The 27,657-nt window shown below is 31.2% G+C and overlaps 3 protein-coding genes and 1 pseudogene across 3 annotated transcripts; 1 reads left to right on the top strand and 3 right to left on the bottom strand.

Moving 5' to 3' along the window:
• Nucleotides 1-1,285: 1,285 nt before the first annotated feature.
• LOC108809756 (zinc-finger homeodomain protein 3) lies at nucleotides 1,286-3,099 on the bottom strand. The gene is made up of 2 exons (XM_018581904.2): nucleotides 2,850-3,099; nucleotides 1,286-2,391 (listed from the first exon to the last, which is right to left on the bottom strand). Exon 2 carries the CDS (start codon nucleotides 2,374-2,376, stop codon nucleotides 1,447-1,449), a length of 930 nt encoding a protein of 309 aa, XP_018437406.1. The 5' UTR covers nucleotides 2,377-2,391; nucleotides 2,850-3,099; the 3' UTR covers nucleotides 1,286-1,446.
• Nucleotides 3,100-3,476: 377 nt separating this feature from the next.
• On the bottom strand, nucleotides 3,477-6,387 carry LOC108807985 (eukaryotic translation initiation factor 3 subunit A-like; annotated as a pseudogene).
• A 16,055-nt stretch (nucleotides 6,388-22,442) lies between these two features.
• On the bottom strand, nucleotides 22,443-23,577 carry LOC108810014 (NADH dehydrogenase [ubiquinone] 1 beta subcomplex subunit 3-A). The gene is made up of 2 exons (XM_018582142.2): nucleotides 23,293-23,577; nucleotides 22,443-22,652 (listed from the first exon to the last, which is right to left on the bottom strand). Exon 1 carries the CDS (start codon nucleotides 23,514-23,516, stop codon nucleotides 23,298-23,300), a length of 219 nt encoding a protein of 72 aa, XP_018437644.1. The 5' UTR covers nucleotides 23,517-23,577; the 3' UTR covers nucleotides 22,443-22,652; nucleotides 23,293-23,297.
• A 221-nt stretch (nucleotides 23,578-23,798) lies between these two features.
• Nucleotides 23,799-26,304, top strand: LOC108809336 (2-C-methyl-D-erythritol 4-phosphate cytidylyltransferase, chloroplastic). The gene is made up of 13 exons (XM_018581484.2): nucleotides 23,799-23,967; nucleotides 24,056-24,135; nucleotides 24,342-24,413; nucleotides 24,518-24,573; nucleotides 24,785-24,864; nucleotides 24,957-25,039; nucleotides 25,127-25,204; nucleotides 25,302-25,370; nucleotides 25,454-25,522; nucleotides 25,607-25,653; nucleotides 25,736-25,826; nucleotides 25,905-25,962; nucleotides 26,074-26,304. The coding sequence occupies exons 1-12, from the start codon at nucleotides 23,838-23,840 to the stop codon at nucleotides 25,959-25,961; spliced, it is 912 nt and encodes a 303-aa protein (XP_018436986.1). The 5' UTR covers nucleotides 23,799-23,837; the 3' UTR covers nucleotide 25,962; nucleotides 26,074-26,304.
• The last annotated feature ends 1,353 nt before the right edge of the window (nucleotides 26,305-27,657 follow it).

Raw genomic sequence — 27,657 nt, forward strand, 5'->3', positions numbered from 1 at the left:
TTTAAAATATATTATAACAGATAAATATAAATTATATTTAAATTTTTTATTAATATTTTAAATTTTCTTTTTTCTTATCAATATTTTAGTATAAATTTGATTTAACTAAATATAAAAGTAAATATAATTTTTTTGTTTTTTTAATTTATTTAAGAATATGTATATATATATATTTAAAATTCTAATCTTAGATAGATTTTTCTATATATTTATTTTAATTAAATATATTAAATAAATATGTAAAAAGTTGCATAATTTTCAAAAATTAAAATTAAACAATACTTATAAAATTTATAGATATATATAAGAAACTAATGATTTACGATTTAATTTTGTAAAAAAATGTTTACATTTTTCGAAAATTTATAATTTTAAAATAAATAATTAAATGATATTTCAAAATTTTAGATATTATTATTGAATATATTTATTTTAATGATGATTTATGTGTTATTACCATATTCTAAAAAAGTTTCCAAAATATAAACCGACAATAAATGTAATATATGAGTTGTTACCATATTTTAAAAAGTTTACAAAAAATATAAATTAACATTAAATGTAATTGTCCATGTCATATTAATTTATAAGTCTTGTCATCAATTTTAGTAGCCATGTCATATTATTAATCTGAAAATGATTTTAGAGATGACATGTAGAAAAATCACTTCTCAAATATAATCTAGGGGATAAACAATATAAAAAATCATCTTCAAATCCCAACCTAAATGCAGAGAATTGATTCTTCACAATTTTATGATATTTTCTATTAAATTTCATTTAAATATAATTACCACACAATCCACCTAAAATTGAATAACACAAACATTTAATGGAATTAGAAAATCACTATATAATAACAAAAAAAATTAAAAAATTGGTGAAATCCATGATTGAATAACATGAGAATTTAATGGAAAATCTGATTCCTTTCAATTCACTTCAATTTCTAAATTCAATACCCACCTTGGTATATTTCAATAAACGAAACATGTGAGTATCACTTATCAGAAGAAGTTACTGATTAATAATTCTTAATAATCCCTTTGTTGCGTGACGTATTTATCGCATGTCACATTACACGCCTTTCAAACAGATGCCACGAATTCTCTCATAATCTAATGCACATAAATTTTGTTACTACGTTGAAGGAGTTGAAATTTCGAGAAAGAAAAATTTAATAAATGAGTTCACTTGTGACACCAACCAAGCAAACATTTACTCAACCTATATACGTCACACTACAGGACTTGACTTACACTCACCAGGACAACCTTCAATTCTCCTACTAATAGAGATAATAATTTATTGCTTCCTTTCTTTTCCGTGCAATATTTTTGATCATGTGATGATTAACAGCGAACAATAAGAACAGTAAAACATTAACCACAAGGTACTCATATAAAGAAAACATATACAATAACAATCTCAACGTAAACTAATTAATTAAGAACTAGAAGCAAGATTTTCAGTAAGGACTTTATTGATGTCGTTGTTACCAGCAGAAGTCTCGACATTGTTATTAACGTTGTTACTCTTCTTGGATAGATTGTATTTGTTGTTATGAATCCAAACTTTAAGAACTCTTCTCCTAACTCCAATCTCTTCACAAAACTGCTGAACAACAGATTCCTCTTGTCTTTGCATCTTCCAACCAATCCTCTCCGCAAAACTCAGCATCTTCTCCTTCTGCTCTGAAGTAAACTTTGTCCTAAACCTCTTCTTTTGATTATGTCTACCGTAGATGTACGGTGGTGGCTGCCGGAATGGTAAGTTTCCTCCACCATCTTCCTCCATTTGATCTTCTGATTCTGAGTTTGATACAGCTGCGGCTGCAACGCCTATTGGCATTATCATTTGCTGTGGTAGTGGTGATTTGGTCATCTTGTGATGGTGATGGAACATGATTTTTCTCTGCGGTTGGTTGTGGAGGTAAGGGGAAAAGTAGGTCTTTTCTTCGCCTTCGATTTCTCTTCTATGGAAGTTTCTATGGCAGTTACAAGCTGAGCAGGTGAGAGCTTCGATGGAACCTTCTTCACCACTTGGCATAAACTCTCCACAACCGTCAATAGCATGGCCTCCCTTGGAAGCTGCATGGTTCTTCAAACATTCCTTGTACTTGTTAACCACAGGCTTCTCCTTGTTCTCCTTGTTGCTGCTGATCATGTTGTAATCCACATGATGATGAGGATGGTCATGGTTTTTGCCAAGACCATTAACATTTGAGGGGACTATTAGTGGGTTTGGATGAGTAGAATTGGCAGGATGATGATGGCGATGATCATGATGACGATGTATCATGTGTCCGTGCCCACCATTATAAGTAGTGCTTATTGGGATAGGCATGTCATGTTCTTCTTGGCTAGCAACTTCCATCCTTATTGATCTTTTCTGCAAAAGATAGCCACTACAGTTAATTAATACTCTTATTTGGGTTTGCAAAGTGTTTATTTGTTTGGGGACAGAGATACTAGTTAGGTAGAGTAAACCAAAGAGTAAAGATAATTAATGAGTAAGAATATCAAATGATTAAGCTACAAAAAGGTAAAAGCTTTCTTCACTACTCATTAAACCCATTTTAAAATAATTTAAAAACTACTAATTTGGAAGATTCAAAAAGATAGAGAACAAAACAAAAATACAAAAGAAAAAACCTTTATTGCAAGCATGCTTAAGCTAAAGCTGACAAACCCACTTGAAAAAAAAAAGTCTTAGTTCAAATTATGATGATAAATTGATAATCAAGAAGACAAATTAACCTAACAAACAATGTATTTTTCAAACACACATATATTCTCTTCAAATCTAACGTCAATTTGAGATAAAGAGACTGAAGAAAGAACACATACCCACACAACCAGCAAAAGCAGCGCAACTTTCTTTTAATTACTATGCTTCGGAGAAACAAAACTCGTCTTCAGGATAAAGTATCTAGACCACAGTGATCTGAGAGTTATATCGAGATTAAGAAGTATTAAAGTTTTATTAGGGTTTGTAAAGTGAAAGAAATCAAGAACGAAGAAGAAAATAAAAGAGAGAAAGAGAGCGAAAGAGATAATCTCAGGTGGGTTTGGGATGTGAAGGAACTGCTTAAACTAAGGGCTTTTAAAAGTTGCAAAAAAAAAAAACTAAGGGCTTTTAAGTATTAGTGAAAGCCTAAAGAGAGAGAGACAAATTCTCGTTTTCTACAGACAAAGAGGAAAAACATCGTTAGTTAATAATTACCTCGTTTTGACCTGGTTTTCGATTATTAAAGGGACTAGAGTCTTTGCCCGGGCTACGCCCGGGTAAATTTCTTCTTATAAATTTAATTTTATAAAAGCATGTATATAATTGATTAAATTGTTTCTTCACTGAACTCTTATTTTATGGGAACTGAGACCAAAATTCTACTACGCAGGATTGTTCAAGACTCATAGCGTAAGTGAACTTACAACATACACAGCATAAGAAAATATCTGCAATCTCTTCTCCTTTTATTTAAATCCAACGAACACTCCAGCTCCGTTGCAACTTCTAACGGCTAACCCTCTCACTCCCTCCGAAGGTTTCCTCTTCTTCATTAAATCTTTCGCGCCCCTACTTCCGGCCACGTCACTCTCCTTGACTTTCTCAACTTCACCTCTTATCTTCCTCACATGCACCTTATGGCATCTATCAATACCTCGTTGAGAGGTTCTTGATGAGAAGGAAGACCTTGGGGCGCCGCTCCTTCTGACTGCATATCTTCCTTCTTCACTGCGCCAAGAATCACCACCAGGTCGCTCACCTCCATTGCCACATTGGTCTCTTTCGACCAGAGGTGCAGCATATGTTGTTAAACTTCAGTGGCTTGGTGGCTAAGCCTGAACTTAGGAATGTATTTTGAAGAAGATTGTGAAGGACCTGCAGCATCTGAAGAATATACTTTAGTGTCACTTCTCAAACAGACGCATCAAACATATATATCTGCAAAATAAATGTAAAAGAGATAACACAGCTTGGTTAAATAATGTATTCCGTTAAAATTAACTTAAATGGCCAAACAGAGAAGAGAAGCAAAGAGCTAACCTCATTGAGCGAGTGACCACAGTGACGTTGTCACTGACAAAGAGCTTCCTCTCCCAAAGATGAAGAGATAGTAACCACAGTGACGTTGCACCTGAATCAACCCTGTAACACAATGAACCACTCTTCTCTCGTACCCGCAAAAACCTGTCGCTGTGGTTCTTGCACGAGATCTCGAAGAAAGATCTGGGAGAGTGGAGATGTCTTCCCAGTGAGAGCTGACGGGATCTCTGAACTGGTGGTTCCTGACGGTATGACATGGATCTCCACCGACGACATCGACAATCACGCCTCGTTTCTTATCTTTCTTAGCGTTACGGACCAAAAGGGTTAAAGCTAGAGGGACAATGACACCAGCAGCATAAGGAATCGTCTCCCACTTCCTGGAAGCAATAGTAAAAGTGTTTATTCACATAATCAATACGGAGAGGAGCTAAAAGAGTACACATTGGTTAAAAGCAGTATACAGTCTCGTCAAGTTAGAATCTTTTTAATATGATTTTGATTTGAGACAGAAAAGAGATAACTGAACAAAAGGAATAAATAAACACAGAGATGTGGATGCTGCACCTTAGATTAAACTATTGTTTTATCGTTCGCCACTATCGAATTCTTATTTTCATGTTTGGTTCTCATTCTGTACCTTGATCTTATATTAATTGAACATCCAATCAAAACTTATATTAATTACACAGAATGAGAACCAAAACTTATATAAAAAAAAACTTGCTTACCTCTCTGCTTGCGAGCTTCTTCCTCTTTCTTATTCTTTCCTCACATTTCAAATAATATATTTGCTTTTTTTTAACATCTCTCTCTTGTTTCCTGACTTGAACATGCTCCTCTTTCTCTCTCTTTTGTCTCTCAAACTCAGCTTCTCGAAGCCTTATCACTCTATTTTGGAATAGTTCCTGGAAATAAAATATTTTGATTTGAGTTACTTGACAATAAGAATAAAACATAAAAAATTAGCATAATGAAGACATCATCACTGACCATGTTCTCAACAAAAGATTCTGAAAACATTCTAGTTTTCTCCTTGAGATCACTCTCATGACGTTCCCTGCTGAGCCCGACCTCACGCTACACAAAACAGAAGAGACTTATAAGGACCTTTGTATGCCTCAAACTTAGAAACCACTGTTAAGAAAAAAAAGTTAACCTTTTGCTCCTGCTCATGAGATTCTATTTACTCTACGAGTCATTGCTGATATGCAGCTTCAATCAAAAGGATAGACTCTTCTCTCTTTGCTCGTTCCAGGTATCCATTCTTTTAGGAAGTTTAAGGAGCTTCCTCTCCATTTCTTCTACCTTTACCTGGTGATTCTCAGTCTTCTCTAGCAAAGCCTGAGCTTTCTCAACCTCCCTAAGGATTCTCTGTCTCCTCCTCTCTTCAACAACTAAGGCAAGTCTCTTTTGTTCCGCCTCTTCAGCTTTAAGCTTTCTATTCTCCTCTTCATGCTCCTTTAAAACAAAAAAAAACACAGCACAGTGAGACTTTGTCTCAAGTATGAATAAGGCCTTAACACGTACGTGAAAGAAACATTACCATCCTCTTTTCAATGATTGATTGCCGAGCAAGCAGTTTTTTATGCTCCTTTTCAACAGTCTCCCCTAGAGTTGGTACTACTACTATGTCACCAAGCTTACTTGAAGCAGGGAATAACATGGCTCTTACTTTGTTCATAGTCTCAGCAAATATGGTCAGAGGATCTCTCAACGCATCAGACTCAATACCCTGAAACATGACACAAGTCAAAATCAATCAATCAAAACTTTCAAAAGTTTTAGTTAAAAAAAAACTACTTAAATGCAGAATTGGCTAACCAGATTTCCAAAGTTACATAACCCTTCACATGATCAACTTTCATGGCCACAAAATTTTGTTTCGCAGCTTCAACTGATATCTTATCAACGTCTGAGAAGTCCAAGAAAGGGACCAGCTGAGCTAGAAACTCAATTCTTATCGTCTGATACATCTTAGACACCTGAAAAAAATTGTAACATTAGATTTGTGGTTAGATGGAGACATATATACACTACGTTTAAAAAAACATGAGTGCAATTTTTTCTTTTTCATGAGTGCAACTTACATGATGAAGTAGGCTCAGAGTAGCAAGCTTCTCCAAAGAAGGAACATATTGAGAGAGTTGTACTTCTGGTAAAGAAGGAGCTGTTATCAGCTTCCCACCTAGCTTCCAGTAGACTATAACACCATCAAGGAGCCCTCATTAGCTACACAAACAAACAACTTTAAGCAAATAAGCCATACTGTGAAAGAAAGAAACAGCTTTTATGATACAAACAGACCAAAAGCATCAAACTTGGCAATGTTTTCATCGTTCTACTGAAGAATCTTATAAACCTGTCCAAAAAGTCTTGTTCAGACAGATCCAAATCATCAGCAGTGATAGTGAAGGGATTGATACAACAAAGATTTAAGATTGAAACAATGTACATGCTGCAATCTCTTACCATAGACAGAATTTAATCATGAGGAAAGAGCACATGAGTGTTGATGATTATAACTTGGTAGTGAGCATCCTACTGGAAGGAAGAACTGATTTTACATATAGCAACTGTGCAGCTCAGTCACCACAATCATTGAAAAGCGAAAGTCTATATCTTCCATATCTAAAGTACTCCAACAGCCATGGGCAAACAAAATTGCCAATCAAAAGAAGAGAAGGAAACACACATTGATCTATCTTTTGATTGAAGAATGAAGCGAAATATAACATGAAGCAGATTCACAAAAATTGAAAGAAACTAATATACAAAATGAACAAAACTATCGGGGTAGAACATGATTTCATACATAAGAAGAATCTCCACACCAATTGAATTCACAGCCGATTGGCTCTGAAACGGAAGGAAGAGGAAGATGAACAGGAGTCGACTCGTCAATCGCACGCGGCGCTTAGGGTTAACGCAAGAGAAGTGATGTGTTTTACCAGAAAAAAAAATGATGTGAGATTGTTCTGGGCTAACGGGCTGTTAGACAGACCGCGAATTCGAAGCCCAGATACCGAGTTCGGTTCAGGCCCATCATAGAGAAAGAAGTGTTGACGTGGATGTATGCAAAGGCTCTCATTGGTTGGAATTAAAAGAGTGACGTGGACACTCTATCTATGAAGCTTATTTAGCTTTTAGTATAGTATTGATGAGGCGAACAATACATCGTTAATTTATACCAAGATTCAAAGCTAGTGCAGTATTCTTTTTTTTTTTGAGAATTAGTGCAGTATTTGTTTTGCTTTCTTTCTTGCAGTATTTGTTTTGCATTTTTGCCGGTGAATGTATACTTGTATAGTATTTAGAATCTCTATAGTTGACAAAAAAAAGAATCTCTATAAAATATAGCAATCACTTCTTTCTAAAGTTAACACTTCATACAATATTCGATAAAAATAATCTGTTGTCAACAATTTTTTTTGTCTGCTGTTGTCAAACATTAATATATATATATCTAAACTATTAAAACTGAAGTACAAATAAGATTTGACCCTTAGTTTTCCTAAATAATTACAATTTAATGCCACTAATTTAAACACATTGTCATTAACCCATTACTTAGCTAAACCATGTGTTTCCTATACCATCATAATAATTAAATTTGACAGCGTACACTTATATTATTCGAGACCAAACCAAGGAAACCAATGATGACAAATTGTTTCATATATTTCCTAGATTTTAGCATTTAAGGCCAGCAAAGATACCGTGATCTTTCTACCTAATTAATGATAAAGCATATATTTTCAAATATATTAGGTTTACATTTTGGTTCAAATAGATTAGGTTCAAAAATCCCCCAATATATTGATATTTTTATAAATCTATCTCAACACGAGTTATTAGTGGGTTTACATATATATTTAAATCCAAAATTTTGTTATGTTTTTTGATACTTTAACATTTTCAAATTATAAACCAAAATAACTAATACTATTAAAACCTGATTTATTAGTGTACATGACTATTTTAGTATTAATTTTTAACCTATATTTAAAACTAAAGTTTTGAAATTTAATATTATTTTTCAAAAAATTTAAACCTCACCTTTAAACTCCCTTAAAATATAAACTACAAGTATATAATATTTAGACTTAGGAGTATAAATGTCATTTTACATTTTTAATTAAAATATTTTGATTATTTTAGCTATATGTATGTTATAATATATAGGCATGAGACTTATTATCCGGGATTCAGATCTGATACTAAAATACTCACAGATATCTATAACCCGAATATCTAGAAGGCATATATCCAAATTAGAATACTAAAATCACTGATCCGTATACCTAAATTTTTTGGATATCTGAATTCGTCCTAGATCTAAAAATATATATCACTGATTAAAAGCTAAATATATTTATAGAAAAATTTAGGACTAACACCCGCTCGGGCGAGCGGGTCAAACTCTAGTATATAGTTAAAGATTAAAATAGTATAAATATATAGTTAATAAGACATCAATATATATATAGTTAAATATTGAAATAATATAAATATATAGTTAATAAATGAACCTTCAAATTCTTTCAAGGAAAAAATATCAAGATAGGGAGGAATAAAGATGAGAATTAAGATTATGGGAGATTGCTTGGCTTGCACTATCAGACATCAAATTTACAACAGTATAGAAACATGTCAGATACTTAGTGGGAAGATTTGAATCATATAGACAAACAGAAAGTCACAATAAATTACAATATCTAATATCGTTTCAAATTATATCTACTAAATGTTGCTATCATAATATGAAACTAGATCATGATCCGCCCGACCGGGCGGGTGTTTATTTAATTTTTTAATTTTTAATTTACACTAAATGATGTATTTGTTAATAGTTACTTGTGATATATTGAGCTTTTTGAATTTTTAAAAAACAATCAAATGTGTGAAAAATATTTTTTATTATAAAGAAAGCTTAAAGTGAACAACGATAGATTATATATGAAATATATAAATCAATTTAGTTAATTTAAAATACGTTGAAATAAATGACTTTGAGTCATATATAAATCAATTTAATCGGCTCATTGTTATTACATTTTTTGTTAGGGCCATAGTGTTTTATATCAAATTAAGTTGGTCTAGTGGCTCATGACTCCCCTCTCTTATTCTAACTGACAATTTTGTTCTGTAACCGTTCGGTGTTTAGAAAAAAATTGTGAAAAATGAAAAAAAGAAATATCTCGACTTTCGGTGTTCTCCCATAGCGATGACGATTTCAAAACTCATTAATCGAGGGTCTAATGTTTTATCTTTGTGAATCTGATGTTTTTTCTTTACGAATCAAGGTATGGAGTAATTAAATCTTTTTGAAATAATTGGTTTATTTTTCATTCTGTTTCAAAGTATATTCTTTGTATGTCTAGTTACACCTAGTTAATTAATAAATGTCCATCTCTATTATTAATATCCTAGATTTTTTTATGATAACAAATATATAATTTCGGAATTTATTTAATACAAGAAAAGTTAAATTTTGTTTACTAAATTGAAAAAGACAAACATTAAAATAGAGACTATCTATAAATAAACAAAGTGATAAAGACACATTTAATAAACTGATTAAGACAAACATTTTTATAGGAAGTTTAATTAATATTTTCAGTGACATGCCATTATAAATAACTTGAAAAATTAAGGGACATTTTTAAAGTGTATTTCTCTTTTAATAATATAGATAGATTATGAATACTAGTTAGTTACAACACTTTGTTGAATAGTTATAACTAATCATTTATTTGTTGTTGAAATCGTGGTAATTTGACAAATGCACATTTAATAGCCAACAAAGTGGCGTGAAAAATGCGTATTTTGGGGAGCTAAACGTTGGCATTATAACTTGAGACCACTCATTTCATAAAATGAATTTGTTAAGGTAGTGAAAACCTTTAAGCAAAAAAAAAAAAGGTTGTGTAGTTACAAAAAAAAAAAGGTTGTGAAAACCAATATTATTATATTGTTCCTTTCTTGTTTAAATATATATATTGTTCCTTTGCACAAATTCACAGCATAATTATATATGGACATTCTTCTCTATTACAAATTAAAATTGTATATTTGGACATTAAATACGTCACGTAGATATTATTAGCTTCCAGAGGTTGTCATGTCATGCATGTGAATTCATATTATTCACTTGAAGTTACTATTAATTATGGTCCTACAAAATATGTGATCTCATATAGTTTAATTATATATATTATGATCTTCTCCTTTTATGGAACATATTAATTTTTTTGGAACATATTAAATTTATAATGTAAAATAACCCCCAATCAATTGATTTGTAGTTACCTTATAGTCTTGTTGATCTTTTCTGTAGCAAGTATTCATGGATATGTGAAATCTCTTGGGTTTATAGGTTAACCAAAAGACTAGCTAGTAGCATGCTTTCATCAAATTGTGATTATATTTCTATTGAATTGGAGGACATTATTCTTATATAACACATAACCCTTATAGCTTATTCTATGGTAACCCACATTATTCTACATGACACACTTTATATGAAATATCTAATTCATCCTTAATGAATTTATTTTTTTTGTTTTATCTTTTTTTACTTCCAGGAATTATTTTTTTTTTAAAAACAAAAAACAGAAAAAGAAATTGGTCTTCTTCAACATTGACGTCGTATCTCCTCCGGTAGCACGCGGCGTCTCCGATCTTTAACTTCAACGACATCATGCGGTGTATCCAGTACTCTCTGTAATCGTGACCATCTTTTCCTCTTCAAACTTCAAACGCATGATGGTTAAATGCTCCAACCTCCAATCAAAGTTGTGTTCGATAACTCGTAGGCAACATTTGTCGACTCCACCAAGTCGCCATCATCGCCGTGATCTTAGATCCTCACCGCCGACTCCGCCAAGCTTTGATTTCAGTCAACCATGGATGACGATGGATTGAGAAAATCTCAATCAACCATGGATGAGCGATTGATTGAATCTGGTGGAAGAAGCAACTTTTCACTATTTGTGTTTTTGGTCCTCAGATTTTTTGTTTCTCTTCATTTTGATCCCAAACTTTCTAATTGACCAGATTTTTTTCTGATTTCAGCTTGAACTTTTCAATTACGCACTTTAACCCTTATTAACTCTACAAATAGACAAATAAATACAATATATACACCTAAAGACAATTTAGAAAGATTAAAATAACCTAAAACTAACTGCATAACAAGTAAAATCATGAAATTGCTAAAGGAGTGGATTATAGAAGATGGTACAAAAAGTAAAACTCATATAACTAGATATATAACTCATATACTATACATGTAATACTGATTTCATTAGTACAACTTCATATTATATATCAGACATGTAATACTGGTACTACTGGTAAAACTTCTTCATTGTAGAAATTTTAAAATTACATTTGATTTTTTCATATGAAGAAAACAATCAACTAACCAAATTGGTGTGTTTATAATGGTCTCTCCTAACTATTGTAATTTTTAAAATTTGTTTTTTTGAAATTATTACACTATCTCATAAGTATTTATGTTCCACCTTATACTTTAAAGATTTGTTTACTTGTTTGTCCACTATATTTTTGAAAAACATACACCGAATGCATTTTAAAGAAATTAATGATTCAATTATATGTGATATCAAATGGATAAACATATAGAAGTAATAAAACTGGGTTATATTTATTTTTTATCTAGTACAACTAATTTTTTCAATTTGACTGCCAAAATATAACTATGTACAAACTTGTACAACTCAAAAGTTGGTACAACTATGTGTTATTACAAGAACATAGTTGTACCAGTTAAACCGATATTACATATTCTTCTCGTAGTTACATTAGTTGTACTATTTATACTGATCATATTAAACTACTTTTCTCTTAATTTTGTGTTTTTAGGCTTTCATTTTCTTGATGGAAGTGTATTTCTATTCACAACATTAAAAATATTTTCCAAGTATGTGTAAGACCTATAGAAAATCATATATAAAATCATTGGTATAATAAAACAACACAAATTAAGTGTTGCCCGTACAATATTAATAATACTACTACCGTAGTCAAACCAGTTGTACTATTATTGTTGTAGTCCAAACATAAAACATAATGTTTATGTATTTTTTGTACTTGTGATGCCATGTGCATCATCTTTTGTTCTCTTGGTGAAGGTATATTGCTATTGATAACATTAACATCCCATAGAAAAACATATATATCATCATCATCACCATCATTCATTGCTATTTATGCAAATATATTTTCGTTAATCAAAGGTGTTATGATAATCTGAGATGGCTTTGCTAATTTGCAAAACATAAGAATAAAAAGCTATTTGAAGTCAAATACGAAACTACAACTAACATTGGTATGCCATTTTTAATATCGAAACATTGGTACTATTACCATAGTTAAAATAGGTGCACAAGTTGGACTATTATTGTCATAGTACAACTAGCATAACTACTTTATATATACCAGACATAAAATACTGGTGCAACTTGTACAACTTCTTCAATCAAAAAATTTTAAAATTTCAATCAGAAAATAACATAAGACTAAACAAGTCGAAAGACCCTTAGAATGGTCCATCCTAATTATTTGAAGTTTAACCAATTTTTTTCCGAAATTATTACACAATCACATAAGTTTCTATGATCTACCTTATACTTTAAAGGTTTGTTTACTTGTTTGATCACTATATTTTTGAAAAACATACAACGACTATTTTTTAACAAATATAACGATTTCATAGTATATGATTCTAGGTATGTAAATATATATACAAGTAGTACAACTGATGTATATTTATTTACTAATTGGTACAACTACATATTTTTATTTCTGGACAAAAATACAACTACGTACAAATTTGTACAACCCAAAACCTAGTACAACTATGTATGCGATTGTACAACTAAAATACTTGTACACCTACATGTTAATAACTAAATACTTTTACAACTACATATAATATATATATATATGTATATATATATATATATATGCAATATAAACATTTAGATTCACCATAAAATACTAAAACAAATGTTAAAACATATTTAATTAATTAGATATCAATATTTCTCGTTTTGAACATGATACTTGCATCATTCATTCGTTTATTGGTAAAATTGATATAAGTTTTCATTTTATTCAAAATTGTATAACCGGTACAATTTTATCATTTCAAAAATTGACAAAAAACAACTTTTTAATTAAGAAATTTAAAACTTCATTTGGCTTTCCTATATTTTTCATGTGGTACAACTAAGGATTTTAATTTTTATAACCAACTATATCAGTCATATAGCCTGTTCAGAAGGCACTAAAGGGGGCGGCGAGTCCGGGTCTAGCGAGTTACCGAAAAATCGGAGAGTAATCGGGGATTACGCAGGGCCTAGATGTAATATGCATGTGTTTTTTATTTGTCAAACATTTTGATTAGGGTGTATTTGATACGAAAAGATCCCTAAATGAAATATGCATGTGTTTGTTTGAGTTTGATAATTAATTGTAACTATTTAGTAATGAATACTTATACAAAATCTGTCACTAATGAGTAAAAATAGTCAATAATATTTCAACTTTACGCGAAGAAAAAAAACTTAGACAATCAACTCGGGAATTAGGCGGAAATTAGGTGGTCAACGTGGGAATTAGGCGGTCAAACGCGGATCAACGCGGGTCAACACCTGAATTCACCGATTTGATCAAACTCGCCGCGGTCAACCTCCAAACAGCAACTAGGCGATCACATTTTCGAACATGGGTCCTATATGATCCATTTTTTCTCTTTGTTCTACTAACTGTACCAATTATATTAGTCATATATGATCTATTTTATAATTTTATGTCTTATATGCCTCATTTCCTTGATGGAAATACAACAAACATATACAAGTTTCACCATATTTTTCTTGTATATGTGTTTACAATTGGTCTATCTTTTATTTTTATTTTCACATCTATATAATGAAATGGATATTGAGGCGAGAAGATTACAACTCAATGTTAACTAACACATTTTGTAAAAAATCATTATCAAAATCAAATATTATTGAAAATAAATTATTTATGTATTTTGACAAATGCAAACGGGAAAAGATTAGGCCAACATGTCTCATTGGTTATATATCATTTTATTGATAGCATCATTCATACAATGAAAACAAAAACCAAATATCACCATATTAATTGCAATGTTGTACTTGTTATACACGTTCTAGTTGTACTAGTTATATTCAACCTAGTTGGACTAGTTATACTGGTTAATGGTTATACTTAATCTAGTTGTACTAGTTAGAGTGGTACTAGTTGTACTAGTTTGCGTTGTACCAGTTGTACTAGTAATATTCTGTGTTCTTCAATGTCGTGATTTTTTCACAGTGAAGCTAAAGTTCGATCCAGATAAGAGGAAATCGATTAAGGACGATAATAAGTTGATCGATTTGGGATAAGAACAAAAAAAACAAGTATAAATCTGGGTTAAGAACAAGAACAACAAAACTGGATTATGTAAGGTGAAGGAGAGATTGTGCTTGATTTGGGGATTTAGGGTTACAAATAGGTTGGATTCTGGGTCAGAAAACGGGTCGGATCTTGGGTGGATATTAGTGGCACGGGTTGTAAATAAGTAAATGTCTTCTGGTTTTTTAGTTATTTACCTTTATTTTATCTTTAAATGTAAATGTAAAATAAATTTTAATCATGGTTGTGTCATTTTAGAATTTTTGAACTTCCTTTGGGTCACGAGAGAATTTGATCCTGAATTGGAGAACTCGTATATTATGGATTCAAATAATTTAATTCGTTAAACTCATAAATTAATCAGGCGTTAAAAAACTCATAAATTATTTTTCTATTTTTGGATACAATTATTGTGTTCCATAAGTTGTTTAAGCTGGTGACCATTCAAGTCGAGAAATTGGTGCAGTTCACTTTCTTCTTTTATCATTCCCCTGTAAGCTTTTTTATGTTATGCTGCATAATTGAAATTGAGAAACTTTTAGCTTCTTTCTTTTGTTTCCTTCTTGTCTCTATTTGTTTTCTGTTCTTCTGGTAAATTCCTTCCAGTATGGCAGCTTTTTTTTGTAATCTTCTTTATTTTTTTCTCTCTACCTTATGTAACGTCTCACTAGAGTCATGGTAACATTTTTGAAACATGTTATTTTACTGACGTCCATACCATGTATTTAGAAATAGTTTGAGTTTTTATAGCCAATAATTTTGTAAAGAAACTCGAGAATATTCTGGTATTTTGATTTGAAAGTAGATAAACAAATTCTAAATGGTCGTGTTACAAAACTAATTTTTCTTGTGCACTTGATGTAAAAGGCTTTTTCGATTGAAGTAAATTTAACATTTCTTAAAATAATGAAATTTTCTTTTGTCAATAACGTGAAAACGTACAAATCCTATTATTCTAACATATCAAATTTATCTCTATGAAAACTGATCAAAACTTATAACTAAACTGATCAAAACTTATAGATCGCGAGTATGATTTTCTGTCGGCGAGATAGTACCAAAATTTTTAAAAGAAAATTCTATCGTAGATGGTCCATAGGTTTTTTTGATATCAATGTAATTTTCTTGGATATGGAACCTTTTATGGTAGGATCATTCACCATAAAAATTTATCCAGAAAAACAGGGTTTGTAATCCAGTGGTAATTAACTTGAGTGCAAAACCAAATATGGTGAAATCACTTGGCTTTGAATCCTGTTCACTGGACAAATTAAAATTTTAGTATCGTCAGAATAGAAAATCGGCACATGGAACGAAACGTATGCTACTAACACTTGGCTATCTAAATCTATTTCGGTGGAGGACAAGTAACCAATGTATAACTAAAAGAAACACATGTCTATAAGAAAATGAAATTTATACCATTTGTGTATAAAAATATGCGATTCATTTTTATATGTATAATATTTTTTGTCATTGTCCTTTGGAAAAATCGATTTTCACCAAATAATTGATTCTTCACCATCAATAGTAACTTAGATAGAAAATGTTTAATTCATTTTACTAGAAACGTTGCAACAAGGGAATAGGGAACCATAGACTCGGTTGCAAGTCATAACCCTTTTGCTTGGGAATAATCTAATTTGAATTTGAAAACAAATTTGACAAATATGCACTGTATATACATATCTTGGGGAATATTTTATTTATTATTTTTATACAAAAAGAAATATATGTTTCTTCTTCTTTATTCTGTTCCCATTAATTATCCACCAAATTTAGACAAGAGCTATTTCAAACGAGTCTGATGGAAACGCATAAGTCTCTTTTATGCATACAAAGATATTCCACGAAGAATCTATATATTCATCCTCCTCATAGATACGATACACCAGGGATAGTTTGTCTTTCAGAGGTTCAATGATCTATACTATTAAAATAAAATACCTAATAGGATTTTACCCTTAATTTTCTTTGATAATTACAATCCATGTCATTCCTATATTAATGCTTAATAATGTTTAATCAATATTTTGTTTTTTGTCGCCTAATTAAAATCGGGTCCACTCAATTAACTTCCACAGATTTTGTTCCTACTTAATAGGTAAGTTTTAATTAATTAGTTAATCACTTGACTGCATCTATTTAATTTATTGGTTACAGTTGGCGTTTACAAATCTAAAACATCAGTGCTTTGATCGTTTGTTTCTTTTTTATATTTTATGAACATAATTTATGTTTCCATCTATTTTTTTGTAAGACATCGCTGAATAAAAGTTTCATGGGTAAGAACAAACTGCTTTAGTTCTCCTAATTTAATTTTTTGTGTAATACTCCCTCTGTTTTCTTTTATAAATCATTTTAGAGGAATTTTTTTTGTTCCAAATTATATGACATTTTCGGTTTTCTATGTAAAATTTATTAACAGTTAATGTTGTATGACCAATGATAATATGTCTTCTATTTTTTCATTAGTTGATTTGTGGTTGTGTAAATAATTAATGATGTTTTTGTCTAGAAAATATAAGAAATTTATGTTTTTTTAATCTATGTGCAAAATTCTAAAACGGCTTATAAAAGAAAACGGAGGGAGTATTATTTATATGAACATAAGATATACCATATATTATAAAATATTATTGATTAACTATATATGATATATATTCAACATAAAAGAATTTTTTAAACTAAACCTTTTAAAACTTAAAATTTAAAGTACTAATTTTTAAATTACATGTATGTTGTATAATATATGTGAGAGCATAATATAACTGATAATATAACTGTATATGTATATTTCATTTTGTGTTAAAATTACTTTTTACGTGTGTAGACAGTGTGTATGTGAAATTTTAAAAAATAATAATAGGTTACCTTATTCACAAACTTAAGATTAAAAAAACTAAACTTTTACCGGAGTAATAAGTTATAACGTGGGTGATTGGTTGTGTTGTATATCTATACTTTTAGCTTTATTTATTTTTAAATTACTAATTTTGTCAGTTATGTTGTAGTTTTATTTTTGAAATTTAAAACTTACAACAAAAATTATATTAATTTTTACCAATCATGATTTAGCTTTATTGTTAAAACTACAGCAGAAAAAAAAAAACTAAATCAAACTTTTTTCTTATGTATTTTAGACAAAAATCTTACATCTTTGTTTATATGATGTAGAAACTATTAAATGAAAAAAATTATCTATAATATCAAATAAATTAGATAATCATAGTATAAACATCTATAAATATTTTAAATTAATTCTATGTGTTTTAAAAATTATTGAAATATTTTAGATAACATAAATATTATTTATATCACATCTTAAATAGCAGTAAATTTTGATAATTTATAAAAATCATAAATAATAATTATTTTTGTTGATAAATAATAATTATTTTATATATACATCACATATTTTATTTTGAAATATCTATAGCATATAGCTTACAGCTACAACAAATTTAACTACAGCAAAAGTCTCTGCAAAAAAATCTACAGTAACAACTATACAATTACAACTAACTTACCTACAACTAAATTTTTACAGTTAAATTTTTACAGCCACAGTCGAACCAATCATCACATTTCTCATAAATTATTTCTCATCAGAATATTCTCTTCAAAGCTCAAATTTCCATATACTTTCAGATTTATAAGTAAAATAAATTATATGCAAAAATTAAATATAAATAATAGACAAAAAGTTTAAATAGGAGAAATTAAAAAATAAAAAAATATTGTGTGATAAGAAACTTAATACGAGACGTCAAAAGATAAAAAAAATTCAACTATAGATGCAAAGCTCAAATATTAAAATTAAAATGTTAACTATAGTGACATTTTATGAAACATAAGTTTTATATTCAAAAAGTTATCCCGCGCTTTTAAAGCGCGGATCAAATTCTAGTAACATCTTATATGACATACTAATATATATAGATTACAATAAAAAAGAAATTTTCCATTAATGGGAACATTCTGAATATAATAAGACATATTTTCAACGTTTTTCAGTGTAAAATGAATGAACATAAAACTCGAGTCCAAAAATAGACAATCTCGTTATTTTCTACCAAATTATACTCTTAATAGTTTGGTGATGCTGTATGGTTATGGTTGCGGTGGGGTGCATATATCAGCGTATCACTATCACACAAACTTCCATTCTAAACTGGTAGTGAGATAAAGCCATTAAATATTAATATATAAAAAGTGATCCACAATTTTATAAAAATAAAACAATTTAGAGTATCACAAATCTATAGAAGAGAATAGACTAATTTCGAAAGGAAGTATAACTGATGGATAGATTTTTTCTTGGATATTTAAATAAGGTCGAAAACATGATTCTATATCCACACAAGTACACATGTTTAATATCATAGCATTAGTTCGAATCCAAATAGCTTAGTTTCCTAAAATCTACCTATCACTAAACTATTCATGTATTGTTTGTTAAAATGTTCATAGTTACCAAACAAATAACTAAAGAACAAAGGGGACGATGTGTATTTTTTTTAGCTAAACTGTAAATTTCATATTAATTAAGGTTAAATGTACAAAAGCAATCTAAAATCTGTTCTACCAAGACAAAGAAAGAAAAAAACAAGGTAGAACAAAACATGGGTTGACACCCTTGTAAAAACTAGATCCAAAGAGACATGAGAGATTGGAATTTCTTCCTATATCTCTCCTAGCTGTGCTGATGTTGCGGACCTCTCTCTGGATCACCTTAGCAGTAGATACAGGCAAGACAGAGATGGTGTTGTGGCTACCACATTATTTCTCTGTTTACACAAGTTGAAGATCATTGCTTGGGCTACCAGAGACATGTGCATTTGAAGTTTCATTAACATAACAAGTAACGGAAACAACGTACATAATATATTTGAAGTCTTTTTTTATAAGAATAATACATTTGAAGTTTTTTTCTATAAGAATAATACATTTGAAGTTGCATTTGCAAAACAAGTAAAAGAAACAAGCGTACAAAAAACGTACATTTGAAGTTGCATTTGTAAAGCAAGTGTGCCTTTTACTTTTAGTGACCCCATGAACAATAAAAGCTAAATGGTGCATGCTTAAGATAAAGCCGATATTGTTCTCCAGTTTAATTTGTTTTATGAAAAGGTTTAGTACAATCGTTGTTATTTCATGCATGCTTCGATATTGTTCTAAAGTTATTGTTTAATTTCCCACTTTTTTCTTATAACCTTAATGTTGATTCAGATTCAGAGTACGTAACATTCTTTGTTTTTCATAAAAGAAAAAAATTCTGAACTCTTTCACAAAAGAAAAATAAAAAAATTCTGAACTTGGATTTCTTACAATAATGGGTTCTTACGTGCAAATCAATTTACTGACAGCAGTTTCCTCTCATTTTATATAATGTGTAAATAATATAGCAGAGTGGAAATGAAAAAAATAATAGTACGGCAGTGAATAGACGGCGTAGAGTGTAAGAAAATACAATCGGTACTTTTCTATATTTTAAAGTTTAAACTAAGAACCAAAACAAAATGGGTCGGCAAAAAATAAATCGTAATGTAAGAGCCAAAATAATTTTTTATAAAGATATTATATCTTTGGTTATACGGCAACGATCCATCCATCACTCAGTTTACATGTGATTTTTGACAGTAATAAATGTTACGTACGCATGTATTTGTCGAAATACATATTGTCAAACCTTTAGCAAAGAAACAAAATACACTTACGGGGTGTATTCAATTAAATGTTTGTAGTGATTTGTATTAAAATGACAAATCAACTGTTATTCAAACGTGAATTTTAAAAAATACTTTAAAATCTAGTGTTATTGAACTTGACATTTTATAAAACACTCTAAAATCCATGGATTTTAAAACTTTGGGTGGATTTGAAAAAAAATTGGAGTTTGAAGAGATTTGGACAAAATCTCATTTATATGGATGAGATTTTAAAAAAGGAAAAAAACTTTGGGGGTGATTTTTTCTTAAATTTCAGAATACTTGAGATCATTTGATCTTTAAATTTTAGAGTGCTTTTCAAAGTCAAATTATTTTATAACGTGAGCAATCACTCTTTCCAACAGAGTAAGAACATGAAATGAGAACAAAATATTCAAGAAACGTGATTATCTTTCAATTCACTTTCAATTTACGAGTTCTAAAAGCACACTGTTGACCAGATTCAAGAAAGCTCAAAAACTTATAAAAGCAAATATAATAGATCAAAATTGTTTATCAAAAACCCAAATTCATAAATAAAATCATGAAAGATAAATTTAAAAACAGAGTGGCAAAAGAAAACTTCTAAAAGCAACGTAACTATTGCTGCATCAAGATCCCATATGCATAGCATCTGTCCACATGGCTGCTGCTATATTTGCTCTCAATTATTAGCATTCACTTTTTACTTGTGATGCTACGTAATGGTTTCTTTGCATCTTGACAGTTCAAGACTATTTCACAAAGAAGAGACATTAAAGTCTCAAGGGCCATCATGGTCAAAAGGTCAACATCAAAGATTGCTGAAAAGGAAGCTGAGCGAGGTCATAGTTTCTGCATCTGAGAGAACCATCTTCAACTCACTATCTCCTGTAACAACACCATTGAAAACATGTGGAAGTTTTGGAAAGAGAACAAGCTCCAAAGAGGAGAAATCAAGTTTATAATATCACAAAGAAACCAGCTTTATTGGAGTATAACCAACGTCAAGGTTTTTCTTTCAATTCAGTCACAATAGGAAGAAATTTTCCGCTTCGGTTTCGTTTGTTATTAATTGCCACAACGATTGAAAAAGAAGCCGATGATGCTTCACCAGCGTCCGTTTCGTTTGTGTGTAAGGCGTAATTATCGGACGTTGACGCTGGACGCAGCGGTGATGAAAAGAACAGAGCTATTGTCGAAATTTGATTATGGAGAGATGTACAAAAATGAATTTGGTGGTGTAGATTCTGGTTTTGAGAGACATTGGTGGGCTCGTACAATTTGGGGATTTGGATTATAGTTTTTTTTTTCTGCTTAATTTTGTTAATATTAATTCTGGCTCCTTTCAAATAACAGCTATAGAGGTGTGATTTCTATAACAAAGATTTTGACTCTGAAATGATCGAAAGCTTGCATCAAATCCTTTTTCTGGATTTTTCTTTTCAAAATTGTTTTCTTTTGAATAACAGTGGATTTGATTTGGTTTTTATAAATTGGTCATTGAATAACAGTGGATTATAAGTCATTTCTAGTGACTTTACACAAATGTTATATTTAATAACACTGGATTTGAGAATTATTTTATAAATCATTGGTTGAATAACAAGGGATTTTGAAACAAAATCAGAACACTTTAAAATCCATGATTCAATACATCCCCCTTAATGTTTCCAGAATGTTTGAGGAGAATTCTTTAATTATAAAAATAAAAATACAAATCCCACTGTTTTAGATGAGATTCTAAAATGTTTTAACAAAAATCACACCAAATTCTCTAATTCTCCTGCAATCATCTGAAAACTCATTAAAAATCAAATCATCTCAAAGTTTCTTTTTCTTTTCTTACCTCGAATCTCAAAGTTTCTTTAGCGAATAGATTTTTGTTTTCTTTAGTATTGATTGAAAATATTTTCTTTAGTATTGATTGAAAATATAAAATTACTTCGACCCAAATACTAATCCTAAGAACATCTCCAACCTTTTCTTTTTTTTTTGCAATCTCTAACTCTTTTCTGTAATAGAAATCTCTAGAATAAAAAGAAAGAGATTAAACTTTTTTTCCTATAATATGTTCCTCTATCATAGAACACATTGAAACAAAAACCTATAGATATTTTTTTCTCTATTTTAGAGATCTCAATTTATTATAGAGATTGTCAATAGGCCCATTTTCAGAGAAAACTCCATATTCGATCTAATCGACGTAGTTTGTTTAGACTTTAGATGAATACAGACCTGTCCTTGGATGTCTAAGAGTCATTCTTTATTCCTCAATGTCATTTTAGAACTGTTATTAACCAAAAGGACAATACATAGCAAGACCACACAGCAGAATGTCATACAAGTCTTCTGTCTTTCATCAACATCTTATTGAGATAAACCAAGAAAAATGGCAAATTCTGAATCCCACAACTCTTAATCTGCTGCAAGTTTCATCATGATCGAAACAATCTGCAACAAGATGAGAAAATCTCCTTTAGTTTACAATCCTTTTACTCGAAAAGATTCAGAGCCAAACACAAAATGTCAATACATAAGAAGATGATATCAAAAGACAAACGCTGGAAAAGAAAAAAAACTACATACAAGATTTTAACAGAGAAACCTAAGCCTAGCTATTTGTATTGATCTGAATTCCGAAAGTGTTGTTCAGATTTGATTATACACTGCAAACACTAACGAAAGTAATGAAAGAGATGAATGCTTTCAAAGAATCAATCGTTCTATTGATAATCTACTAACTGTTGAGTTTGAGTTTTTTAATAACTAAACAAAGGTACTGAAACTTTGGACAAAACATATGAAACCAAACTCAGGATTCTAATATTTGCATTTCACTACTTAATTCCTCATAACCATTTCTTGTATTAGTCCGTCTGAAAGTGTTTTACTCAGCTTTGGTTCTTACACACCAAGAAATGGATCCATCTCTCAGACCAATCCCTAATTAGCAAATTGCACAATAAAAGATAATAACTTTCAAAAAAGTTTCATAAATATAATTAAATCACAACTGAAACTGAACAAAAACATGTAACTAACAGAGAAGTCATACAGACATATCATCTAGATAAGAAAGGATCGAATTTACCAGTCTCAGTGAGAAGAGGGAGCTGGTTGTTTGTGGTGAGATGATTGAGAAGGAGCCATGAGTTTGGTATAGATCTGCTCGCCGACAAGGTAAACGCAGAAGGCGCCGACGCCGATACCGAGACCAGGAAGGGCGTGTCTCATTTGATTAGAAAGCATCGGGTGCTTCCTCCACTCATCCCTTCTCCTGAAAAACTCTCCCGTAGTTCCCAACGGTTTCGCCATTTTCGCCCTTCTTCTTCTTCTTCTTCCTCAGACAGATCGATCTCCTCCTCCACCAAACTTTAGCCTTCGATGTTGGATTGACTTTATGATAAGCCCATTAAACTCAATGATGGGCCTATGGTGAACGGAATCTCCTTTTGATTTTGTGATGTTCTGTTTTGTATGTATTTTGACTATATGGGCCTAATTGTAAGCCCATTATATTCAAAGCTAAGCCAATGGGCCGTTCATCTGGCCTTCCTATTTATTAAACTTTCGCCGGTGAACGGAGTATCTATCTATCTATCTCTCTCACTAGTTAATTTTATCTCCGGCGAGAGAATGGCGATGATGCAAGCGAATCTTGGTTTCCTTAAATCTCCGACATTTCCGTTTCCTTCGTCGAATTTGTATCCGAAGCTTTCAGTCAAGTCGACATCACTCTGTCTGGGCTTCAGCTGTCGTCCCTCTGGTAAATCTCTTATAGGCTTTTTGTTTTGTGTGTGTTTCAGACCAAAACAGAAGTGGTCGTTTTTGATTGTTTTCGAATGTTGTTTCAGTTCAAAAAATGGATTTTTCGAAAAGGGCTAGCAGAAGAGAACAGTCAGTCAAATGTTCTTCATCGTCTGAGTTTGATAATGTATGTTTCTTTTTTTTTTTTTTTAATTCAAATTAAAGATTTTTAATTACATCAAGTGCATCATATTTTGAAGTGTTTAAAATAGTAAAATCATCCTAAAAACCTGTGTTGTATTGGTGTTCCTGTCCTTGTGGAATCAACTCAGTTGTGAAGATGTTTTCTATAGTTTAATTTGAGTTTCTTACCTTTTTGTTGTTATGTATCAGAGTAAAACAGTTGTGAAGGAGAAGAGTGTCTCAGTGATTCTCTTAGCTGGTGGTCAAGGGAAGAGAATGAAAGTATTGCTAATTTTTCAAACTTTGATTGTTTCTTCTGTTGAGTTTCTTCAAGCTTGAGCTGGTTGTTAATCTGCGTTTTTTTCTGTATGTATCAATGTGAATAGATGACCATTCCAAAACAGTATATACCACTCCTTGGTCAGCCCATTGCTCTCTACAGGTATATCAAAGCTTTACTTCAACACTACTTATGTTTTGAATCTGTGTTGTGGAAATGATCCGTCTGAGAGCTAATGTCACTCTTAATGTGTTAGATAGAGGAAAAGTTTTGTTTGGTTGTTTTCATGGCATAATAAATATTGGATAATTTGTAAAAGGAATTCACTTTTAGCTTTGTAATTGTTGATTTTCTAATGCCTTATTGTTTGCAGCTTTTTCACGTTTTCACGTATGCCTGAAATGAAGGAGATTATAGTTGTGTGCGATCCATTTTTCCGAGATATTTTTGAAGGTTTAGTCCCTCTCTATCTAATCTCTTTCACTAGTTATTACTTCTGGTTGAGAGATTTTACTGAGCATTTTTGGGTTGTGGTTTTCTTATAGAATATGAAGAATCAATAGATGTTGATCTTAAATTCGCTCTTCCTGGTAAAGAAAGGCAAGACTCTGTTCTCAGTGGACTTCAGGTTCATCCCTCTTTCTTTCTTGAGACCCAGAATGAACTATTCTGAATACTGTGTTCATATGGAGCTTATATGTTTGTTTTTAAACAGGAAATAGATGCGAACGCTGAACTTGTTTGCATCCACGACTCAGCCAGACCGTTGGTGGACACTGAAGATGTCGAGAAGGTATGCAACAATTGACAAAGATTAGGGGAAAGGGAAATTAAACAAAACTTCTCCAAGTCAGATTAAGAGTTTCCTGTCATTGTTTTGTTTCTTTAAGGTACTTAAAGATGGTTGGGCGGTTGGAGCAGCCGTTCTTGGTGTTCCAGCGAAAGCTACTATCAAAGAGGTACAGTTTCTTCAGTTTTAAAGTTAGTGGTCATCATCTTGTTTTTTGTTTGGTTAATAGACTTGTTTCATTGATCTATGCAGGTCAATTCAGATTCACTCGTGGTGAAAACTCTTGACAGGAAAACCCTTTGGGAAATGCAGACACCACAGGTTTTTTATTTCATTTTCATGGTTCACTTGAAGATAAATGTTTTGTTAGACTAGACAACTTCAGTGTATGCTTTCTCTTTAAAGGTGATCAAACCCGAGCTGTTGAAGAGAGGTTTCGAGCTTGTGAAAAGGTTTGTGAGCCTTGAAATGATGAGATGGTGATTAAAAAATCAAACACTGATTGTTGTTTTGTGTACTACATATCTGAAACAGAGAAGGTCTAGAGGTAACAGATGATGTTTCAATTGTTGAATACCTCAAGCACCCTGTTTATGTCACTCAAGGATCTTACACAAACATCAAGGTAAATGAAACAATAACTTTACCCTTTTTACCGTGGTGACAGAATCAAATTTGTCTTTTTTTCTTTTTCCTTTTGAAGGTTACAACACCTGATGATTTACTGCTTGCTGAGAGAATCTTGAGCATGGACTCATGAGGTATCATTATAAGTTTTTCTTTTTCTTTTTATTTAATCAAGTTTATGACATGAAAATGTGTCACAGCATCTTCCAGATTGTGAATACTGTTTTGTATCTGTGTGTGTGCAGGATGTAGTACGACTTGGTACTTTGATTTATTTTTCAGCCTTGCTGTATTGGTAGACAATAATGTTCTAAGATTTTACAAAAAAGTGTTGAAACATTTGGAAAAGAAGAATCAAAAGAATCATCTACATTTATCAAAAAGGGAGAAGAGTCTCATCAAGTCACATTTATTGATAGGATATTTACAAATTGGACGTTTGTTTGACGAGATTACACAACTTGTGGAACACAACATATTTTCTGGTCTGTGTCAATTTTTTTTCTGGGTGAAAAACTAGCAGTGACATAACAGAAGAGACAGAGATCACAGATTCACATATGTGACATAACATGTTAGTTATACTTATTCGATACAAAATAGTAATTTTCATAAAAATTGCTACCACTTTAACATTTGATTATTTGTTTCACATAAAAAACATTGCTCAGGTCTCAAGTAACATTTCTGAAGTTTCATAAAAAGAAAACAAAAATGGACTCAACAGGATTGGAACTTTACAGTGAATTAACTAAAAGCTATCCTTTGGCATATCAATAATCAAAAAGAATTAAGGAAAACTATATGGAAGTGGAAGAACATAAGAGAAATTAGATCTTGAGTGAACAAATATTGTTTTCACGACTTTGAAACTAAAGTTTCATCTTCTCAAGTTACTTGCTGGTTTCCTTGGCTTAGCACATCCATTAAATAGAGAGAACCTTCTCTTCCCACTTCTTCGGGGACGAACTGGAGTTCCCTTACCATTGTTTCGACTAATCAAATCAGCAAAAAAAAAAAAAAAACAAAACAAAATGAGAAAAAACAAACCGAATTAAGAAGGAAGAGTCTTGACTAAATTAGGACATACCTTGCTACTTCTTTGAGTCTTGTGTGTGTTCCAACAAAGTAACATATTACAACCGACTCTCCCTGTTGTTCCTGATTCGTATCCTCCTCTACACAACCAAAGCCAAAAATGTTCATACACAACCAACTTCATGTGGCGGAATGAATCAACAAGGACAATGAGGGGAACTTACAGATTGTCTTTGTTGTGTCCGAACTTAGAATCATAAAGAGGACAATGCTCTCCTCTCCTACCGGTTAGATTCTCTTGAAGCTCACCATTTTCACCGATTCTCAAAATCTTAACGTCATTGTTTAGTTCATCTCCCCAATGATGAGAAACTATTAGGAGGGAATATCCAAGTATTGTTAGGATATCCTATAGATAAGTCCTATTGTCGATATACTTGAATCTTGTAGATAGACTTCACAAGTTATATGTCGGTGACGTCTATGTATATATATCGTTGTACACATTCTCATCAATACAAGTTAACAGTTTATGTGATTATATCAACCTTATATGGTAACAGAGCGGTCGATCTTTGTGGATCAAAGTTAAATTAAAAAGAGCCACCCGATGTTGGGCCACTCCGTGGATGGTATTCTGACAGTTATCCACGCATGTGCGTGAGAGAGAGTGTTAATGAATAAAGTCCACATCGGTAGTTAAAGAAATAATTATATAATATATAAAGGGTTAGGGTCAATCCACTAATAGCCAATTGATTTTAAGTTGGAAACTCATAATTAACCCGAAT

The sequence above is a fragment of the Raphanus sativus genome, chromosome 6 (genome assembly GCF_000801105.2).
Source record: "Raphanus sativus cultivar WK10039 chromosome 6, ASM80110v3, whole genome shotgun sequence".
Classification (NCBI taxonomy): Eukaryota; Viridiplantae; Streptophyta; class Magnoliopsida; order Brassicales; family Brassicaceae; genus Raphanus; species Raphanus sativus.